Raw genomic sequence first — 21392 nt, 5'->3', positions numbered from 1 at the left:
ATTTCTCCTGCCATCTTTTGTAGGTGGTGTTTTCGTCTTTACCACGGTTTCTTTACCCGGTTCATCTGTATTTTTGTTTTTCTTAAAACGCCGGAGTTTGAAAATCCTTTTTTCTTTTTGATACCGACGTCCGGGTTGTAGAAGTGCTAGGTCTCTCTTCAGTTCTCCGTTTCTTGGGTGGTGGAATAGTTGTTGCAGTCTCTGGCCCTTCTATTTCGTTTAGACTTAAGTCCTGCAAGAAACTTTTAAGGATTTCAAAATCATTTGGATTATAGTATTTTTTCACCTGGTCGGTACTTGCTTTACAGATTTTCCCTCCCTCGTTTTTAAGATATAAGACTACTCCTTTGATTTCCTGAATTACATAGGGGCCTTCAAACTTTGGAGCTAGCTTTGCCATAAAATTGTCTGGGGCACTTGATAAAGAAAATTTCCGTTTCAATACTTTATCCCCAACTTTAAAATCTGCTTCACGGCGTTTTCTATCACAATAAATTTTCTGCCTATTTCTTGCCGTATCCGAGGTTTTAAGCGCCTGCTTTTGCACGTCCTTTTGTCTAAATTCCTGCTCTCTTTGTTGCACAAAGAATAATTTATCTAAAGGCGTAATTAACTTTCTGCCTAAAAATAATTCTGCTGGAGTTTTTCCCGTAGTATCATGATGTGCCGTTCTTAAAGCATAAGCTAATTCATTTATGTAGCCATCCCAGCGCTTGTGATGTGTGCTAACGTAACTGCGAATTATTTTTACAATATTTTTATTAACTCTTTCTGCTATGTTAGCCTGTGGTCTATACGGAACCATTTTGATATGGCGTATATCAAGTCCATTGCATATGTTTTCAAATATTTGACTAATGAATTGTTTTCCGTTATCGCTAATGACTTTTATCGGTGCACCGTATTTTAAAATGTATCTGTGTAAGAATGCATCTGCGACTGTTTTGGCTGACGCGCGTTTAAGTGGAACAATTTCTATCCATTTTGAAAAATGATCTACTATTACTAAAAGAAAACGATTTTTATTTAACTCGCTCTGGGGGAAGGGACCAAGGAGATCTATGCCTAAAATTTCATTCGGAAATGTAGCGCGAATGCTATTTAAGTACCCGGCCGGGCTGTAATTAATATCATTTATTAACTGACATTGATTGCAGGACCTGACATACGCCGTTACTATTTTGTATAATTGCGGGAAATATACCGCCTCGCGTACCCTTTTTATAGTCTTTCTGACCCCGAGGTGGCCCGCTGTTTTTTTTTCGTGCAACTCCTTCAAAATGCTTAATCGAAGCGAGGCTGGGATGACTGGCTTATACTCAAGATTTTCGTTTGTTGTTTTCGTATAGAATAATAAATTATCTATTATTTCATAGTTTTTTGCTCTATTTCTTATCGCATCGATATCTGTATGCTCAAAGCTTTCGGGGTCTTTCAAATAATCATAGATATTTCCAAATTCAGGATCAGCTTTCAGTTCAGTAATAACCGTATCTCTAGAATCTAAAATTTTTGAAGTCAACACAGCGCATTTAAGTTCATTACCTTCATCGTCCAGTTTTATACGAGAAAGTGCGTCAGCTACATTGTTTTCCTTACCCGGTTTATATTTTATTGTGATATTATATTCTTGGAGTTTTAAAACCCATCTTATTAACCTGGGCGTTAGGTTTTTTCCCGAGTAAAGTCTACCAACAGCCGCATGATCCGAAAAGACTGTTACTGGCGATTTGCCGAAATAAACTCGAAATTTGTGTACAGCCATTAATACGGCTAATGTTTCTCTTTCTGTAGCTGTATAATTCCTTTGTGTTTAATTCAATGTTTTACTAAAAAATGCCAGCGGATGGTTATTTTGCATAAGAACCGCACCCACCGCATAGTCTGATGCATCTGCCGCAATTTCCAGGTTTTCGTCCCCCTCAGGGAATTTTAAAACAGGGGCATTAATAAGCGCTTCTTTTAATCTTTCAAAAGCTGTGTTCGCTTCCGCTGTCCACGTAAATTTACTCATTTTTCTTTTGATTACTAAGAGTGGTTCAACAATATTAGCGAAATCTTTTATGAAAGATCGATAGTAAGAACATAGTCCAAGGAAAGACGAAAGTTTCTTGGCGGTGTTGGGCGGTGGGAAATTCTTAATAGCTTTTATTTTTGAATCTTGCGTTTCTATACCCTTTTGCGAAATTTTATAACCGAGATATTTAAGTTCTTTAGTTGCGAACTTGCATTTTGAGGCGTTAATTGTAAGACCGGCCTCTTTTAATAATTTAAAAACTTGTTCGAGGTCATTAATGTGTTGTTCCAACGTATTACTCGTTATAATTATATCATCTAGATAAATTAAAGTAGATTTTCCTAGGACAGGCTTTAGAACAATGTCCATAGCTCTCTGGAATGTTGATGGGGCCCCACACAACCCAAAAGGCATGCGTAAAAATGCATAAGTGCCCGATTTTGTTATAAACGCGGTTTTATGTATATCTTCGGGTCTCATAGCTATTTGATAGTAGCCAGACGTTAAGTCCAAAGTAGACATATATCTCGTCGATTTGATCTGTCTAATGATCTCGTCTATAACCGGCAAAGGATAAACTGGAAATTAGTTATGCTATTTAGTTTTCTATAATCGATAGCAAACCTCCAAGCCCTTTTATCCGAAGGAGGAAACTCGTTCTTTTTCCTACATAGTACGACTGGACTCGCGTACTCACTATTTATGGGCGTTATTATTTTATTCTTTAACATCTCCTTAATATGTTCTTCGATGATTAAGTCTTTTAGTTTATCATAGCGATACGGTTTAGCCCTACAAGGTTTTTCGGCATTTAATTGAATCTTGTGAGTCACGATCTGACAGTTTCCCGGTTTTTCTGAAAACAAATGAGAAAAATTACTCACCACTTGCTGTATTGCTTTACTTTCCTGGTCATTCAAATGGCTAAGGTCCAATTCAGGTGTCTCCACCGGTTCCACCACCCTCTGGTCCATCTCCAGCACCACGGAACTATCTTGAATATTTAATTTGGCCCTCGCGGCCCTTAAAAAGTCCATACCTAAAATAAGAGAGTGTTGAAGTTCTTTCACCACAAAAATTAATACTTTGAGATTTTCCTCTTTTATCTGTAAGTTTAATGATACTTTCCCGATGCAGTGACATGTTTTTCCTTGCGCCGCTATAATTTCCGTATTTCTGGTTTTAAAGAGTCGTATCCTAAAAAAATTCTTTTTGAAGAACTTTTCACTCATGAAATTTCCTTCTGCCCCTGTATCGATGAGGGCTTCTACTGGTACATCGCCAACCAGGACTTGTATAATTGGTAGCGGTGAGTTTTTTACGATGACTGTATTTAGATGTCTATTTGAGGGTTTTTCTAAAACTTCCGGGGTCTGGACCCTCCCTTTCACAGGCCCCTCTAGTCGTTTAAAGCTTTTCTTTCAATCTGTGTCTTCTGGGTACGCGGATGCTTATTTTCAAATTTTCTTTTTGGGCCTTGACCTTCGAGTTTCGATGCGTTAGCTTGATAGTTCTTTCCCCCATACGAGCGATTTCCATTTCTGGTTTCCTCCTTCCTTCTGGTACTTTGAGAATATGTTTCCCCTCTCGCTCTTTCCGCTATTCTGCGATTTTGAAATTTCACCGCCAATTCGAAAAGTTCCTGCAATGTGGTTGGGTTTCTAATTTCAAAGTAGTCTTGGACAGCGGGTAACAATCTTGGTAATATTATTTCAATTATCTCCGCATCGGGTTTCTTGCCATACAGCATATCCGTTAGCTTGATTTTTCGTAAAATAAATCCGTCAATTGTGCTGTATCCCGTTGATAGAAACTATATAGCTCGGCTTCCAGCCGTGCGCAATCTTTCACTATGGGGAAGGCCTTTCTTTACTAACGATTTTTTGAAATTTTCAAATGTATACGTCGGGCTTCCAAATTCACCTAGAAGAAATTTGCCTATATTTTTCCACCATAGCGCGGCCTGTCCTCTTAGTGCTGATGTGGCAATAGCAACTTTTTGTCTTTCAGGCACAGGATAGAGCTGAAAGTGGTTTTCTATACCTTCTAAAAATACGGACACCGAATTTTTTCCGTCGAAATAGACGTTTGGCTTGATTGATGCTCTCAAAGTCTGGACCAGGTATCTAAATCCTTCTAACTGCGTTGTCATTTCTTGGTGTTGTCCAGCGGTTTCCATCCAGTTTTCGGCCATTTCAGTTCGATAAGTGTTCGGGCGCCAATATAACGTTGCGCGCCTCTAACTTGCACGCAACCAAGAGGTGACTGTGAAAGCTTGTATAAACCACAGAGTCTTATAAAGGGTTTAAGTCCCTTTTTATTCAGCGTAATAAATTACAATGGCGTCCTCTTGACGCTTACAGACTGTGCCCACTAGGCAGTCAAATAAAAATAAGAACCTGAAAAGAAAGTAAAGACAATATTCTAACTACGAGGCTCTCTAAAATAACTAACTCACCGCGTTTTACAAATACCGCAGCTAATTCAGCAGACTTGAAGCTCACTGGAACAATTGCAACTACTTCCCGCCAAGCACATAGGCCGCAACGCGGGGTTCTTCAATTCTCGATTTCTACCTCCGCGCTCGCTAAGTAAGAATAACTCTCTCACCGAACTCGTTTCCTTCTATTTAAATCATACTACTTCCGCTGATAATTTGAATGCTTGCGCGTTCTACTCAAATTTACATATTCTGGCATTGGCAGTTCCAGGGGAAAGTAAGGCTTGACAGGAAAGATAGTTTAAACTTAAAATAAATGTTAGTTAAAATAAATATAAACCCTACAGCACAAAGGGGCAATTTGTCCTGAAGGGCTACAAGGTATTTTCTCCCTCATTCCTGCATGTCTTCGTGGTTTAACGGTAGCACACTCGGCAAGTATTCGAGAGGTCCAGGTTCGAATTGCAGCGAAGTTATTTCTCATTTCTTCAGTTTCCTGACATCGAAAAAATTTCTAAATGATTCTACAATGGCGCCTAAACTAAAAAAGGTGGTGGATGATGATTCCTCACCACCAGTATTTGGCGACTGCGTCCCCTAAATTCCAGGCGCTCTTTAAAAGAGGTATATAAGGTATTTTCTTCCTCCTTTCTGCATGCCTTCGTGGTGTAACGTTAGCGCACTCGGCGCGTATTCGAGATGTTCAGGTTCGAGTCCCGGCGAAGGCACTGCACATTTTGCACGTCACTTGCATAAAAAAAAACCTAATGATTCTACAGGGCTATTAATTTCGTTTTGGCATTTTGCGTCGTCCACTTTAAAACGTCGTTTCACTTTACAAATTGCAGTTACCAAATATTAGAGCCTTGCATTATATTTAAAGAAATTAAATAATAAAGAATCTGCATGAATGTATGCATGTTTCTTGCATTGTAGAAAAACAGCGGTACCTGGAAACATCAAATTCACCTCCAGTAGAGCGGTGTTTCGATACACCCTTTGTACCTGGGCTACAAGGCACTACCCCATGTAGAACATTTGAAAGAAATTACGAAAGGTAATAAAGAGTAACCTTATAAAGGTATATAAGGGATTAGCATGCGAATAATTTTTTTAAATAGTAGTTTTTAAAATTTTTTAAGAGACAAAAGGTAATTAATAATTTCTCAAGAAAGCATAAGTAGTTAAGGTATAGAATAGAATCTGGGAGTGCTGAGCAGTCCAGCTGTTGATAGGTCCTGAAAAACATAAGTTAGTAGCATGTTACAATAAGATTAAGTGTGAGCGATGGCACCTCGAATCCTTTGGTAGTAAAATAGTATAGTGTACAACAGAAAATTACATAAAATAACATTATGTAATTATATAAGTAGTGTGTAATAGGATTAATACATAAAAAACACAAAAAAACAAATTAGCAATAAATAAGTCAACAGAGCATAGTTATACACAATGAAATAAGAACAAGCAGTGAGTTACATGATCCAGGGGGTGAGTATTGTTAGTGGATGGTTAATATCAGTGAGATCATTGGGATCGTAGTTGGCAATTTTAATAGCAGGATTGTTGATGGATTTTTGCTTTTCGTGAAATCTTTTAGCTATCTTGTAGTAATGAGATCTGTGTAAAATAACTTCCAGTTTCTCTTGAATTCTCTGATTTCTTATGTACCATTGTGAGTTGGTGATTTGCCTGAGAGTGCTATTTTATGCAGTTTGAAGTTTTTTCCTGCAATTTCTGTTTGAGTAGGTCCATATAGGGCAGGCATAACAAAGTAATGGAAGCAAAATGGATTTATAAATGAGAAACAAATCATCAAACATCAAATTTTGAACAAAGTAATCCTCCATTCGAATATGGGCATCTGGAAGCCCAAATTTGGAATTTGTATTATTATCTGTTTCATATTTTTTAAAACTTTTGTAATTTTAATAAAAATAAATATTTAAATAATATTAAATAAATTAAATAGTTTGTAAAACGAATTTTTAATTAACAAAATTTCAAAGCGAGCAATGGTAACACTGTACGGGAAAAAAAAAATTATTTTTTTTAATTCTAGCGTGCTAGACTGCGTATCGGAAATTCTAAAGGTATGCTGTTTTAAAATATTTTGTTATATTGCTGTTGAAATAAATTTTGTAATTTAAGTGCGAAAAACATGGTATTTAATAAATAAAGGTAGCACAAAATATCGTTAAAAAAGTAACACAAAATATCTGTTAAAAAAAAAGCCGCTTTGGACGTAATATAAAATCTGAAAGCTTTCAGAATTTTTTTGTAAATCTTTGCTTATTAGACATTTCTGTATTTTGTGGTTTGGATTCAATAATTTTAAAAATATTAAACAATCCGGAAATTTTTACATGTGTGTTATTTCATCTCATTGTATTAAGTAATCCTTCACAATTCAACTTCAAAGTGAATGTAATTCAAAGTCATGTAAATTTTCAATTTCAGAAGTTTTGTCTTTGAATATTTTATTAAATTTAATGTCGTTATTTAATCTATTCGTGGATTTATGTTTGAAAGCCCTTATAAAAATCAAATTAGGCAAACGTGAATGTAAAGCATATACGTTTTGTCGTTAATTTAAGAAACTTTTGGATTTTACTGAAATTATTATTGCAAAAGGTAATCATACAAATTAATACATAAAAATATTAAGGAAAATTCGTCTTAGTTTCTAAGAAGAATTTTTATATCAAACCTAAAAAGTTATTAAAAATACGTCAAGAACCCTGCCCCCTTTTTTTTAGCTCAAAAGTGGTCGCGAAACACGGTTTTGCGTTGTTTCACTTTTTATTCGAGTTTGTTGCTATTTGGAAGACTTTTTTTTTTTTTTTTTTTTTTTCCCAATATGTTTGATTTAAATAAAAGTGCATTTAATTCGGGGTGTATCTAATTAAAATTATTAAATATTTTATAGAATTATATTACATTTTTCCACTTTTTTAAATATACGGAAGATGTGTAACGTTCCCTTGTTGGTCTAAATACATATTCATCTAATATCATATAAAATGTTTCGCTATTCCACCTGGGCCATCTCTCAATAATCTCCACTGATAAGCCATACTAAACTTCAAAAGAGCCTTTTGGGGCAATCGCTAAAATCTGGACCCTTTCAGATTTTTTTAATTTACCTTCATTTTGGTTTTGAAATATAATTTCTTAGTGAAATTAAATAATATATGCTTATTCTTTGCCTATAGTTTATTAAAAATCTAACTGAAAATGCACATGTTTTTAAATTTGAATATTTTCAATATTTTGACACGATTACTTGAATACATTAACCTACTGACCACCTAACTGAGTTTCTGTAAAGTCTGGTTTCAAAACTCTGGGGAGTAGAGAACAGTGTATTAGCATTTCAGTGAGTAATTTATTTGAAGGGAGAATAATCTAAGCATATAAATTTTGTATTTCTTGATTTTTTTCGCGTTCGCTTCAGCAGCAAGGAAATTACTCAGCGAGCGTGGATTGTCGCATTCTGTTTTGTTTTTTTGTTTGCACGTGCTACGAATTTTCTTAATACGTCATTGTTACGAAATGAGTTAAAAAAAACTGTATTCTCAATATTTTCGACCTGCCTACAAAGCCGAATTTCCAACAATTAAAGAATCCTTCAAAGGAAATAACTATGCATTTTGCAACGTGAGTGTGTGTGACTTCGTAATAAGTCACGGTGGAAGAAGCGACATTGTGAAGCATGTTATGTCTAAAAAGCTAGAAGTTAATGCTTCTGCTTCGACAACGTCAAAGAAAGTGGATGATTTTTTCTTTTCAATTTCGGCTACGAATTCGGATGCCGATGTCATTTTGGCAGAGTGTTTGTTTACTGCATTCCTCATCGAACACAACGTGCCGCTAAGCGCTGCCGATCACGCCGGTCAACTTTTCAGACGGATGTTTCCCGACTCCAAGATAGCTCAGAAATATGCTTGTGCTCGCACGAAAACATCTTCTATTGTGAACGAAATTGCTTGCGATGCACAAAGTAAAACGATAGCTGCACTCCAGAATTCAGCATTTTCGGTGTCAATCGATGGCAGCAACGACAGCGATCGGAAGCTTTACCCCATCGTTGTCACATATTTCTGTGATGTTTCTAATGAAATGAAAACTCATCTTTTGCGTCTTCTATTGTTAAATGGAGACGCTACGGGGAAAAATATTGCCTCCTTGGTAATTAATGAGTTGAAACGACTTAACATCCCAATATCAAACTGCATTTCATTTGGTGCAGATAATGCTCATATCATGGTGGGTGACAAAAAGGGTGTAGCCTCTTTCCTCAAAAAAGAACAAAATGAATTAATTGTTATTGGATGCCCATGCCACTTAATTAATTTGGCAGCAGAAAAAGCTGCAGCTGTAATTCCACACAGTAATGCTGAGTGCGAGAGAGTCTTCAGTGTTGTGAAGAAAAACAAAACTATGTTTCGTTCTTCAATTTCACCAAAAACTCTAGAAAACATTTTAATTGCTAAATGTTATGAGGAAACTAATTGTTATGACAGGAAATTTTCCAAAGAATTTTTGGCTAAAGCCAAAAAATGCACTCTAAATTCATTGCAATAATTTTTTTTGTGTAACATTAAGTTCTTGTTTTATGTTTCCTAATAAATTTTTTAGTTACTACTTAATTGAGATTTACTAATGCCAGTACAATTTTCTTTTTTCTATTTGTACAAATTGTTATTTTTTTAATATCAAAGCATGATATTAATTCTTCATGTTCTTCTGAATTTTGGAGAAATCTTCTGAATTTGGGGGAGATATCTTCTGAAATTTTATCTTTAGAGGTTGGCAGGTATGTAGTAAGAAAGAAAAAAAAAAGTTCCGTGTGTTGAGATATCGTGTGTGATTTGAATTTTAGTTTGCTTTAACTTAAAAAGTTGTATCAACTCTTCGATATTTTTAAAACAGCTTTATTACCTTAGGTACAGATTCGTAGAATGTCCCACTTCCTGCCACCTTCTGCGAATGTCATTCACCATCAGCACTTCTGTTGATGCCTTTCCCAACGACCTCTCTAAAACCTTGATAACTTCCTCATTATTGTAGTAATGGGCACCTCACAGTATTGCTTTCATTTTGATGAAGAGATCATATTCACACTGACTCATATGGAGTGAGTGTAGCACATGTTCCAGTACCTCCCATCTCCACCATCACAGGAGATCCGTGGTAACGCTCCCATTTACCTTGTATTTGCAACACCTTCTGAAACAGAGGTGTTTAAGAGGGTGTTGGCATTTGTCACCTGAGACATCACCTGCTACCAGCACTCAGGAGAAAGCAACGACACTTGTGATGAATCTAGTTGGCCTTGGATGAATCCCATCATCCCCCCAATGAGATGCCCTCTGAAGATAGATGTTATCTTCAGGGGGCTTTGGCTCTAGCCATTTATAGGTGTTGGCCACCACTAAGGCCAGAAGTGGTGGTCTTTTTATTATGGAGGCACTTTATAGGTCGGCCACCATCGCCTCCTATGAAGGGACAGACAAATGACATCCATATCTTCTCTGGCATTCAAACGCGGGCCCTTTGAGGCAATCAGAATCACTAACCACTTTCCCATCTGGGCTTCCTGAATTCTGTCATTCTTCCACGACAATTTGTAGTGTCATACCGCGAACTCTGTGGTGTAGGACTGGATGATCCGCTCCAGAACTGATTCAAAGAACCGATTCACTTTATTAAATGAATTTATTCCAATTCCAGAATATGGAATTGTAATGTCTTTAACAGTTCACGGGTAGCTCTTGTTGAAAACATGCCAGCAATAGAAATCTGCTAATTGTTCGCGAACTGATTCATGTCACTGAGCAAGCGAATGAGCATCTTTGTTGGAAGCAAAAAATTTCTTTGGTTGAAAGTGTGCCAGAAAAGCTTAGTTTTCATTTTAAGAAAGAAAAGAATGTTTATCTTCCTATGTTAAAAGTGATTTTAATTTTTATCATTTCGTAAATTTCTGAAAATTTTTTGTTCCAGAACTTTATTGTTAGTTTTGTATGGAAAGATGGTTGTAGGGAATTTCAAGTTGTACAAAACTACAGTTGAAAGAAATCAATCCCAGAAGTTAGGGTTTGATTCAGTCAATTCTTTCGATACCACTCATGGTTCAATTATTTTCTCTCTTCTCTCCAACTTCGTTAATCGGCCCCGATCCCACTACTCGCACTATTCTTTCCGCTTTTCGCTCACTCCTTGGTTCAACCTTCGTTCATAAGGTTATTGTTTGTTTTGCCCATCTCTGCTGTGATACATCTGCAATAGTGACAATGGAATGTATTGAAACATCCAGCATTGTTACCGATATGAATCCATGTGGCTATGATATTTTTGTCAAAATGCAAGAACCACTGTGAAGCATCCATTGCTTGGTAAAAAGACAGATATGCGTGCTTTGGGTCAATCAGTTTGAAAGGTTTTGTCTTTGTAGAAGCGAGGAATTTATTCATTGTGTTTCTCCTGGGCCTCATCTCTAGCCATTAGATTCCAGATGTACTAATTTATTGTTATTTTAAAAGGTACCTCTGTATCAGTGTCTCGACATTAGAGATTTGACTTATAAAATGGAAAATTCAAGTCAATGTAGATAAAACACTGGCCATTAAAAAAAGCAAATTCAAGAAAAATCTCATTTTTAATGGCACCGCTATTCCCTGGGCCAAGCAGGTCCCTTATCTTGGGGTGATCCTCAACAAAACTCTTACATGGGCCCCACACATTGCATCTATTATCCAAAAGTTTCGAGTTCGTAAAGCTAAACTATACCCTTTAATTACTCGAAACAGTGTTTTATATATTGACGACAAGTTACTCCTTTATAAGTGCGTTCTCCATCCATTACTATGGTATGCTAGTCTAGTTTCGGCCTATACCAAAAAATGTAATAGGAAAAAGTTACGGACTTGCCAAAATTCTGTTCTTAGGCAAATAGTTAAAGCGGAGTGGTATATCCGCAACAATAGAATTCATGAAGAACTGGGTGTGGAGCAACTACGTTCGCATTATTATAAACTTGCTAAAAAGCTTTCATTAAAGACAAAAAACAAGTAACAACCCAGTCATTAAGATTTCTATTATGACTACAATGACCTAGCAAATATGGACACGCCCATGACCCAAATGAATGTATATATTATGTAATATTTATTATAATGCCTTTGCGGCTTATGTTAATTTTCACTTATTGTATCTGCTATGCTTATTGTATCTCTTTAATCTTACGTTCATAGAATTTATGTCTTACTTATCAGATTCAAATTACCAGTGCTCTCCTAACCTTGCCGCATCCATTTGACATTGCTTTACACTTTAATTAGAATTTCCTAACTTCTGGCTTAAATATAAATTCTAAATTATTAATTATTCATTTTAAAAACTTTATTATAAAAAACAAATTACCTTAGATATCTTTTAGGTTATTTCATCATACCATATTTATATGCAGTTTGATCAGCTTATAAAATGGCTATGCTGTATCTCTGAAACTCATTGTGCAAAATTGATGCTGACTTGGAAATCAGTGCTACAAATACGCAAAATGTGTATAACTTTTAAAGCACAGATTTCTGTGCAATTTTTATCACATATATAATATGAAATAATTTTTATTTATAAGTAATCGCATTTCATTTCAGGAACAGCAGTTACCGTGTGCTGTGCAGATACACAGCTCCCAGTGAACATATATTATTTTGAGCCGGATCTCCCAAAGCCACTTGCAGGTTCTTCAGTATCTAAAAAGTCAAATATGTCATCTTGTGGAAATTTGGGAATTGATGAATCTTGTATAGTTGTGCAGTCAAATGTTAGTTATGGGATCAGATTTTTATATCAGAGTATGGAATGTGATAATGTAAGTCCTTTTATTTCTTTGAGCGATTATATTTTAGTAAGTTTTAAGGTAATACAGTTTAAGATAATTTAGTAAAATTTAAGATAACTTAGTGAAAGACTTTTAGAAATTGTTTATATATATATATATATGTTTTTTTTTTTTTTTTTTTTTTTTTTTTTTTTTTGTGAAGTGTTCATTGTTACAGCTGAATCCTTTGGGACCCTTTAAATCACAGAAAAAAATATTGAAGTTTGCTTCATTAGGTACTGTGTGGCAAGTAGTTGATGAGGAAAATAAAACCATATGCAGGTAATTATCTTGTTTGCCTTATCTAAAGTATACATTAGCATAATTGTGACTTATTAAGGATTAATTATATTGTATTGAAATTAAACAAGCTTTTATCATCTATTGGTCATATTTATTATTTATTGTGGCAAGTGAATGGTTTAGTTCTAAAAATATTTGGGTTTTTATTCTGAGCTTTTTAACATAAGTGTGATATTTTGCTATTGTTCTGTTGTTAAAAATTGTTGAATTTATTAGGAATGTAAAAAATGTGCCAAAGCAATTTTTGACTGATATGCAATTATTTTGATTCATAAATTATAAAAAGATGTAAAGAAATCTACTTTATCATGTTATATTTCAAATATATATATATATATAAAAATTGAGTAAAAGTATTTTAATGTTTGTTTTTCAGTAAATCTCATAATTACTTAGGAGAAAATTCATCATACCATATTATTGTTAATGACAAGAATTGTTCTCTTGTCTGTGAAAAGGAACCAGAGGCAGTTTACATTCGTGAGTATTCCAGAGATTTATTAAAGTTTTTCTTGTTACTAAATCAAAAACCAATTGCAATATGGAAGTAGATTAAAACTTATTTAAAGGAACTTATTTAAGGTTCCAAATAATACCCTAGTTGAAAGGGCAATTTTCTTAAACTAATTTATTGCATTTATTAGTTTTTACTTAACAAAAAGAACATTTTTACTTCCTTGATTGGTGCATAAGAATAATAAGGCAGTGAAATTTTCTGCCTTTAATTATTTAGCTCAATTTTAAATTTGATGTTTAATAATTAACTATTCCATACTTTTATACATGCTGTTAATGCTGATTAATGCTTTTAATGATAGCCTGAGTGGTATGTATCTCTTATAAATGTGGTATGTATCTCTTAGAAAGGGAACCATTTTCAACCATGCACCATAAATTTTATAACACTTTTGAATTTGAGATTCCAATTAATATAATAAGAAAGTAAATTTGGGTAATTATTAAAACATAGTTTTGTAAAAAATAGGGTGAGCTCTCTTTTAATGTGACCAACTAAGGTTTTAGAGAATTTTGGAGCTCTTTGGATATGGTGATCCTAGAAAAGTATGTTCATTGCCAGTGTTTGTATGTTCTCAGAAATACAGGTCTCTTTCAGAAAACAACCTCTTATGGATGTCAATACATGATTCAATGTAATTTGTTTTAATAGATAATGGAATTAATCTAACATTAATTTTAAAAAAATCAATCATTTATACTAAGAGATATTTAAGAGCAATATCATTTCAATTTTTCTTCCACAATCAGCTTTATATAAGTTTAATCATTTTCTGTATATTTTTCATTGCATATAACTGATATATTGCCATGTGTACTCAACAAAGATGTAAAGATAAAAATTATAAAAAGATACAACAAATATACAACAAATGTGGGACAAATTATTAAAAAATTACAATATGAAATATTAATAATATTTTTCTATTATTCTATACTTATCTATCATAATACTATTAATGAATGATAAATTTATATAATATTATATATACTTTGAATCTAAAAACAACGAACTTTGAATTTTACCACTCATATGATGTGAAACCACACATATGTGTATTTTTTAGAAATGTATTATGTGTAATTAGATTTGTAACCTTTAAAAACTGTAATAACATAATGTGTATTGAAGTAATGTAGTAGAAATTTCATCATAAACAACATTTTTTCTGCTTTTTGTGGTATATTTCCTGTCTTGATCTTAGTTATGTTAGGAATACAGGTATGATTTACTTCCTGCGGTACATCATCTTCAAAAATTTTTAATAAAGTTCTGATATAGTGAATTTCTTGGCAAAACCAGCATTTATTGTAATTTAAATTTTTTTAGTGTATATTGTCTTCCTTCAAATATTACAACTGGATGTCCGTGCCTGGTTTCAGTAATTTCAGGTTTAAAAAACCTCATGATCACTTTTTAGATCAAGATGAATGAAAATATCAAGAGGCAAATTCAGAATAATCACATGTGATTGAAAGTAGAACTGCATTTATGCATGTGCATCATTCTGAAATAACTTCTTAGCAATTGGTGTATTAATTGTTAAGTGTAGCAAACCAATTGATATTTATAACATAATGCTCCTTGTTTCAACAAATAACCCTCTCAACTAATTTATGAAAAGGGGATGAATTGGGAAAAAGTCAGCCTTCCATCAGTAGAGATGCTAATGAGAGGGATGTGGAAGAGCATCAGATGAAACAGGAAATATTTTGTCATTAAGAATGACTGATGAGGGGATTGGGGGAAGGCAGTAAATGAAATGGCATGATTTTGACCATGGGATGAAAAGGAAAAAGACAATACAGGAAATCCCATTTTATGTATGAACAGGACATAAATTCAAGTATGCAAAGTATTGAAAGTGGTGATGATATACATCCAAATATCTCTCTCAGTGAAAGTGAATTTTATGAACTGTTCAGGAATTCAGATTTTGGCATGAGCATTGAACGATTTATGTGACCCCCCCCCTCCTCCATAAAAGTTGCATTCAAAATACCCAGAAAGTAACTTAAAAGATTAAAGTAATTTTTCTTTTCCATTGTAATGTGGTATTTTATTATTATTTCTTTCTATTTTTACAGTATATGTTGTTATTCTGGTGTATATATTGGTACTTTTCCATTAACCGATCACAAATTTCACCAACAATAGTTTTTTTTCATTTTGGTGATGATGTAGTAGACCAGCAATATAGATGATTTTGAAAATAAAACAACTTATTTTCATAAAACAAATAACATTTAATTTAATTTTTTTTTCATAACTTAAGAAGTATAAACTAAAGAAATAAAAAAAAAAGTACTATATTTGGTGATTTATCATGCACTTGGCTAAAGAAAAACGTACCTACATTCTTTTACAAGATTAATGAATCCAATACATAGGTCGACTCTCATAATTTAGCTGTAGGAGAAGCTTAAAAAATTCTTGGCGTATGCATAGAAATATATGATAACTGAAAATATACATACATTAGCTATTACGTTTTTATCTTATGTATTTGAAAGTAATAAGATAATTTTAAGGTTTTTGCATTGCAGAAATTCAAATCACACATCTGTGGAAAAAGTACCACAAAACTTTTATTGTATATTTTTATTCAACTCTTGATTTTGTTACCAATTCATATAAAAAATTTTAATTTAATGAATTAGGAACACACACAATTTTTTAATATGTACCTTAAATATGCCTGTTTTTAAATTAATATTCTTTGTAATTGGTTTTTAACTTTCCCCTTACTTTTGCAGATACAGTACCCACCCATGGCTTATTAAAATCATTTGTGTTCCAAAACTATTTGAGTGTATTAAGTAGCTGAGTTAAATAGAGAATGATTTCTGTGTTGTTAACTGTAATATCAGTTTTAAACTCAGCTATTAAAATAATAATTAACAACTAATTCTGTAATTAATCTTAAAATAATAATTAATCATAAAATTAAAATATTTATGCAATTTTGGGAATTTAAATTTTTTATAAAGGTATTTTTGTAATTACGATTATGGTCTTAATGAAATTTTATCTTTTACAAACATTTTTTGTATGCATGTTTGTTTTCTATAGTTCATCAACAGTTTTTCACTTGTATTCTCAGTTTCATATGAAACTGCTGGTAGCTTTTTTTTGATCAGCACTTTTCAAGAATTATGGCATGTCATCACCTTTTTCTACATCATTTTGCTGTTACTTTCTGCAGTTCTTTTAGCACATCCTATAATATCATAATCAGTTTTATACACATTGTTTCAGTATTGTCATGAATCGACATATATTCTCAAAATGAATCTTTAAAACTTCCTTCACTGATGTCTAAAACATTAACTGTAATTTAAAATTCTTGTGAAGCATGTTCTACATAAGAGCCACATTTTTGAAAACTGTGTTTAAATGTCTATTAAGAAACTGATTCTTATATTATATATAATGTATGTGGTATATAGCAGGATTATCAGATTGCTTATCTCTTTCAAAGTACTTGCAGTTTCTCAAAATGCAATTCTCTTCATCATTTTCTAAATTCTTTTATGTAGTAATATTCAAAAGATGCTTAATACCCTGATCTAAAGACTGAATGTTAGAAGTTCTGTTTGTAAGAAGAGATACTAATGTTTTTCAGAAAAAAGTCAGATGTGTGTGTGCTTTTGCATTTATCTAATTACTAAAGCTATTTTTTCATTTTTCAGTTGCTGTACTATTTCAAGTAAAATTGATAAAAATGCTATTTTTCATTCATAAATTTTGTTGCTGTGGTATGGTAGAGATAAAAGAAATTCTTTCAAACATTGAAGTTTTCTCTTTTTATTAATAACCATTGCTATCTTCTTAAATGTTGAATGTATACTTAATAACACTGTAACATGTTCCTTCAGGTTCTTAAACCAGCTGCTGTTTCACTTTTAAATATTAATGTATGTTCTAGTAATATTCTGTAACACATTCCAGTTCTGTCTTTATTATAAATTTCATGTTGCTTGTATTCATTTAGCAGCCCAGGTAAAATGCCTTAAACGTAAATATAAAACCCACTTGTCAGCCACCTGATGATCTGCCTTTTCCTACTCATCATACACTTTCAGTTACAAAAGAGAAATACAGTACTGTATTTCTCTTTTTGTAATTTTTGTCAGTTGATACAAATTTCCCTCTTTCTTTTAGAATTTTAATGAATTCCACAGCTTTAATAGTGAAAAGGTCTTTAGAAATAAGAGCACTTTTTAGTTTCATAGCTTTTATATTCTAGAAAAAAAGTTTCAGTGTATTTTGAATTTACATCTTTTTAATGCTTACTTGAGACATTTGTTTAAATACATTACTTAATGCTGTTTGGAAAATCCCATTTTCCATATGCAATTTTTCTCTGGCTAAACTTACCAAGAATATTAAGATCATTTAACACTCTATTCTTTAATTTCAGGTTAAAATCTTTTTGCTTAAGTTTTTTCTTTGTATAAAAAGTTAAGCACAGAACAAATTTAAAGACAAAAACCTTCTTCTAGTAATTTCTTCAATTTTGGAACTCATGTTTCTAGCCAGCAGAAAGATTGCACTTTAGTGCACTGTTTATTCCATCTCCTACTTCATCATTACAGGCATGATCAATGTTTTCTTTTCTTTTCCTACTGCCTACAGTTACCATTGCCTTTTCAAGTCACACAGTGTTTATATACAGTAATGACATGTATTATTTCATGAACATTTTTATAATTCTGTATGATCATAATGTGTCTGTACCAAAGGGAAGATTTTTAATGTAGAAATGGCCACCGGCAGCCAGGCAGTAAATTCACTGAACACTGATAGTTCAGTCCAAGGTTCAAATCATTGCATAGGCATTTGGCTGCATAGGCATTTTCATGGTTTTCTCCTGGTTTAATGTGTATATGAGCCAGTTTCCCTTAGAAAGTCTTCCATAAAGGCATTCCTCCCCTTAGGAGGATAAATACCTCTTGAGTACTTTGTCATAATCAACTATACACATTATTTAATGTGAAAACCTTAAAAGATGGGATGCAGAAGTTACATTTCTATCTTCTATCAGCTGGTATTCACGAAGGAACACTCACTCATCTACAATACTGCTAGAAGACTGTTTTTGGACTGTTCTGCTGCGAATAAAGAGCTCTTAAAACACTATCTCACAATGCGGAGACTAGAAGGTCAAAAATTTCATTCAACCCCCGTAACATTTTTTAATGATAAATAAACCACAGTCCCCAGTTTAGATAAATGTACGAAATGAAAACAAGTTTGAGAAGTTACAAGTAAAATATTCTGACACTGAAAGAATCAGACTTTTGCCAGTCTGAGTTTTATAAGCAGCTGAGATGAGTTTACTAAACATTGGTTTTTCTATTGATAGGTATGTATTTATTTTGTTTCTGATAATTTGAATGTAATAATCGTCTTGATTAAGTGATGGGTACTATACAGCATTAAGTGTGCATCTTTCCTAATGTATTTAAGCTGGGGTATAAAACATTATAATTAGATACTGATTTAAAATAAAGGGATTCAAACACTTTGAAACAAGCTGTTTTCTTGAATATCTCCCTTTTTAACATAATCTTAATAATTTAGTTTCTGTTTTGTGCCACCCACTTTATGCTATGCTGCCTTAACCTGGCATGGGCCTGTCACTGGATAGAATGGACAGAGTACATCAAGAGCATATAGCTCCTGGTAGGGTCACCATTTGGATCAAGGCCATTCTAGTAGTATTCTAACAGCTAAAGCATAGCACTCTTTGCCTTTTCCTCTCCTCTTATTTTTCTCTTCTCCCTATCTTTCTCCCATGTAGTTTCCTCTTATGGAGGATGCGGTTCACTGTGAGGTGCAGTTACTGCTCTTTTATTTCTATTTCACCATGGTAAGAAAACTACCTGCACATCTGCCGTACATGGACACCCATATGGCAGGAAAAGAGGATCCTAGCAGTTAAGCAGTAAGGTATTGTCTCCAACACGCTGCTTTGGCCTCTGCTTCTGCCCAAATGGAAGGTATTCTGCTGTCCCCATTTGTGTCAGTTAGCTGGTCGCTAGTCCTACAGGTCAGTGGCTTGGGGGTAAGCTTTCGGAAGTTCCTGCTTTTGGGAAAGCCGACTGTGGGGCTTCAGTCTGTGTATAGGCCCAGCTAGCCCTAACACAGGAATCTGTATTTCCTTGTTGTGCTCCATAGTGGGTGGGGTGTTCAGGCCAGAATCTTTTCTTTTAACAATTTGGCAACTTTAATTTCTTCCCCCAATCACATGAAAACAAAAAATTCTGGAACTGCTAAACAAACATGCATTTCTGCCATAGTTAGCATGAGCAAATGTCCTAAGTTCATAGTCATTACTAGTCAACTAGAAAATCTATCACCATTTCTTGTCTATAAACATATTGTGGCCTGAGCTGGTGAGCCAAAGTACATAAAAAAGGTCCGTTCAGGATCCCTGCTCTTCGAGATATCTGATGCACAATCCTCCTCTCTCCTAAAAAGGACAAACATGAGCAATTAAACACGTTCAGAGGTTTCATTTCGAAAATAGATCGGATATCAGTCCCTGAGGAAGAACTATTAAAAGAACTGACTGAGCAAAACTTTGGAGCTTGCGGATTAAAATCTTACCGCCAATTAAAATAATTAATTACATATCCCTCTGAAAATTAAATAGCAAACAAGAATGAAAATCGTAGTAAAATTTTAGAGCATTTGATCGAAAGTATGCATGAGATGTTGTACTGTGTATTTAAGCAATAAAATAAACACAACTGTTATATAAACATAGAAGTACCAAGGATAAGAAAGCATATACTAAACCTAAGGGTATCGATAATTTTAATATAACTTTCCTTTTTTAGGATTAATTAAAGATCAGTCACGTAATCATATTTTTTAATTACAATTGATATTATCATAGAAGACAGTACAAAATGTGATATTCATTGGCATTTCCTTTGACTTCTAACCTTTTTGCAGAACCCCTATAGTTGATGCAATTGCCAATCTTTTTTGATGATGTAAATATGGGAGCTGTATACCTATGAATTCTGTAATTTCTTTCCCCTTGTTAAATTACTGTAAAGTAAAAGGCTTCAGTTTCTATTGGTAAAATATGTTATGTACAAGTGCCATCTGCATTTTATAAAATTCATGTGCGATTTTATGAGAATCATGTGATCATTATTTTTTGAATTATGTACTTCAGGAAGATTTGTTACCAGCATTTTACTATTTTTAGAACAGAAAAGGGAAATAACCACTTTAAAAAGAATACTTTACAGATTAAAGTTCGAACTTTATATTACATATACTTTTTAAATAATTTTGCATTTTTTTTATTTTTCTTAATATTTTATTTCAACAACTCCATTTTAATTAATTTGAAGATGTAAATGTGGTGGTACTTTTTACGTATTAAACTAAATTTTGCATTCAAAACTAACAATTTTCTTTTTTCTGTGGTCCTTCAAAAATTTTAATTTTAGTTACCTTTAATATTTTTTTAATGTCAGGATAAACACAGTTTATTGTATTGTGCTTTATGTTGAATAAAAATTTTTTATGATTAAATGAGAATGTAATATGTCATTAAAATAAAAATTTCCAAATTTTGTAAAAGGATTTTCAGATAGTGAAATATGGATATTTTCATATATTGTATATTACATACAGAAAAAATAATTGTATTAATTTTAAAGGAAATAGTATTTGTTAATCAGAGTAGAATAGGAAAATCATGTTTATATAACTGTATTATGTATGGAAGTTTTTGATGAAATGAAATTGGGAAGCTAAAATTTCTGAGTATCTATTCCAATGGATTTTTATTCTTCTGCATGCATAACTAACAACAAACTTTATTTTTGCTTTTGCTTTTACTGAGCATTCAGAAATGGCTTTAATTGTAATAGGAAATAAAACAGTTTTATATTACATTTGATATTAATTACTGTAACCTTCTGTATCAAATATATTTAATGATGCTTCTTATAAAAACTTTTAATTATAAAATATTAATATTTGATTGTTTTATTTAGCCATTTTAATTGCTATTGGAATATATTTTCTACTTGCTGTTATATGGATGCTTGGGAAATTTATTTACAGGTATATAATGCATTTATTTACATATTGTGAATGAATTTATATTGTATTATTTTTACATATACAGTGAAACCTCCTTACAACAATATTTTAGGGACCAAATAAATATAATTAAGACACAATAACACGCCGA

General features: G+C 33.0%; 1 protein-coding gene across 9 annotated transcripts in view; it reads left to right on the top strand.

Moving 5' to 3' along the window:
* Positions 1-21392, top strand: part of Hgsnat (Heparan-alpha-glucosaminide N-acetyltransferase) — a 126455-nt gene that overhangs the window by 51090 nt on the left and 53973 nt on the right. For all 9 annotated transcript variants that reach the window (XM_085821845.1, XM_085821842.1, XM_085821843.1 and 6 more), the window contains exons 2-5: positions 12119-12336; positions 12509-12627; positions 13025-13128; positions 21193-21262. In XM_085821845.1, the coding sequence (XP_085677971.1) occupies positions 12119-12336; positions 12509-12627; positions 13025-13128; positions 21193-21262 (511 nt within the window). The remainder of the gene's footprint in view (positions 1-12118; positions 12337-12508; positions 12628-13024; positions 13129-21192; positions 21263-21392) is intronic.

Source organism: Stegodyphus dumicola, chromosome 8 (genome assembly GCF_044657685.1).
Source record: "Stegodyphus dumicola isolate Sdum_Otavi_A_Nest chromosome 8, ASM4465768v1".
Lineage (NCBI taxonomy): Eukaryota > Metazoa > Arthropoda > Arachnida > Araneae > Eresidae > Stegodyphus > Stegodyphus dumicola.
Note: the sequence above shows the minus strand (reverse complement) of the source record. Positions and strands in the feature narration are given on the sequence as shown.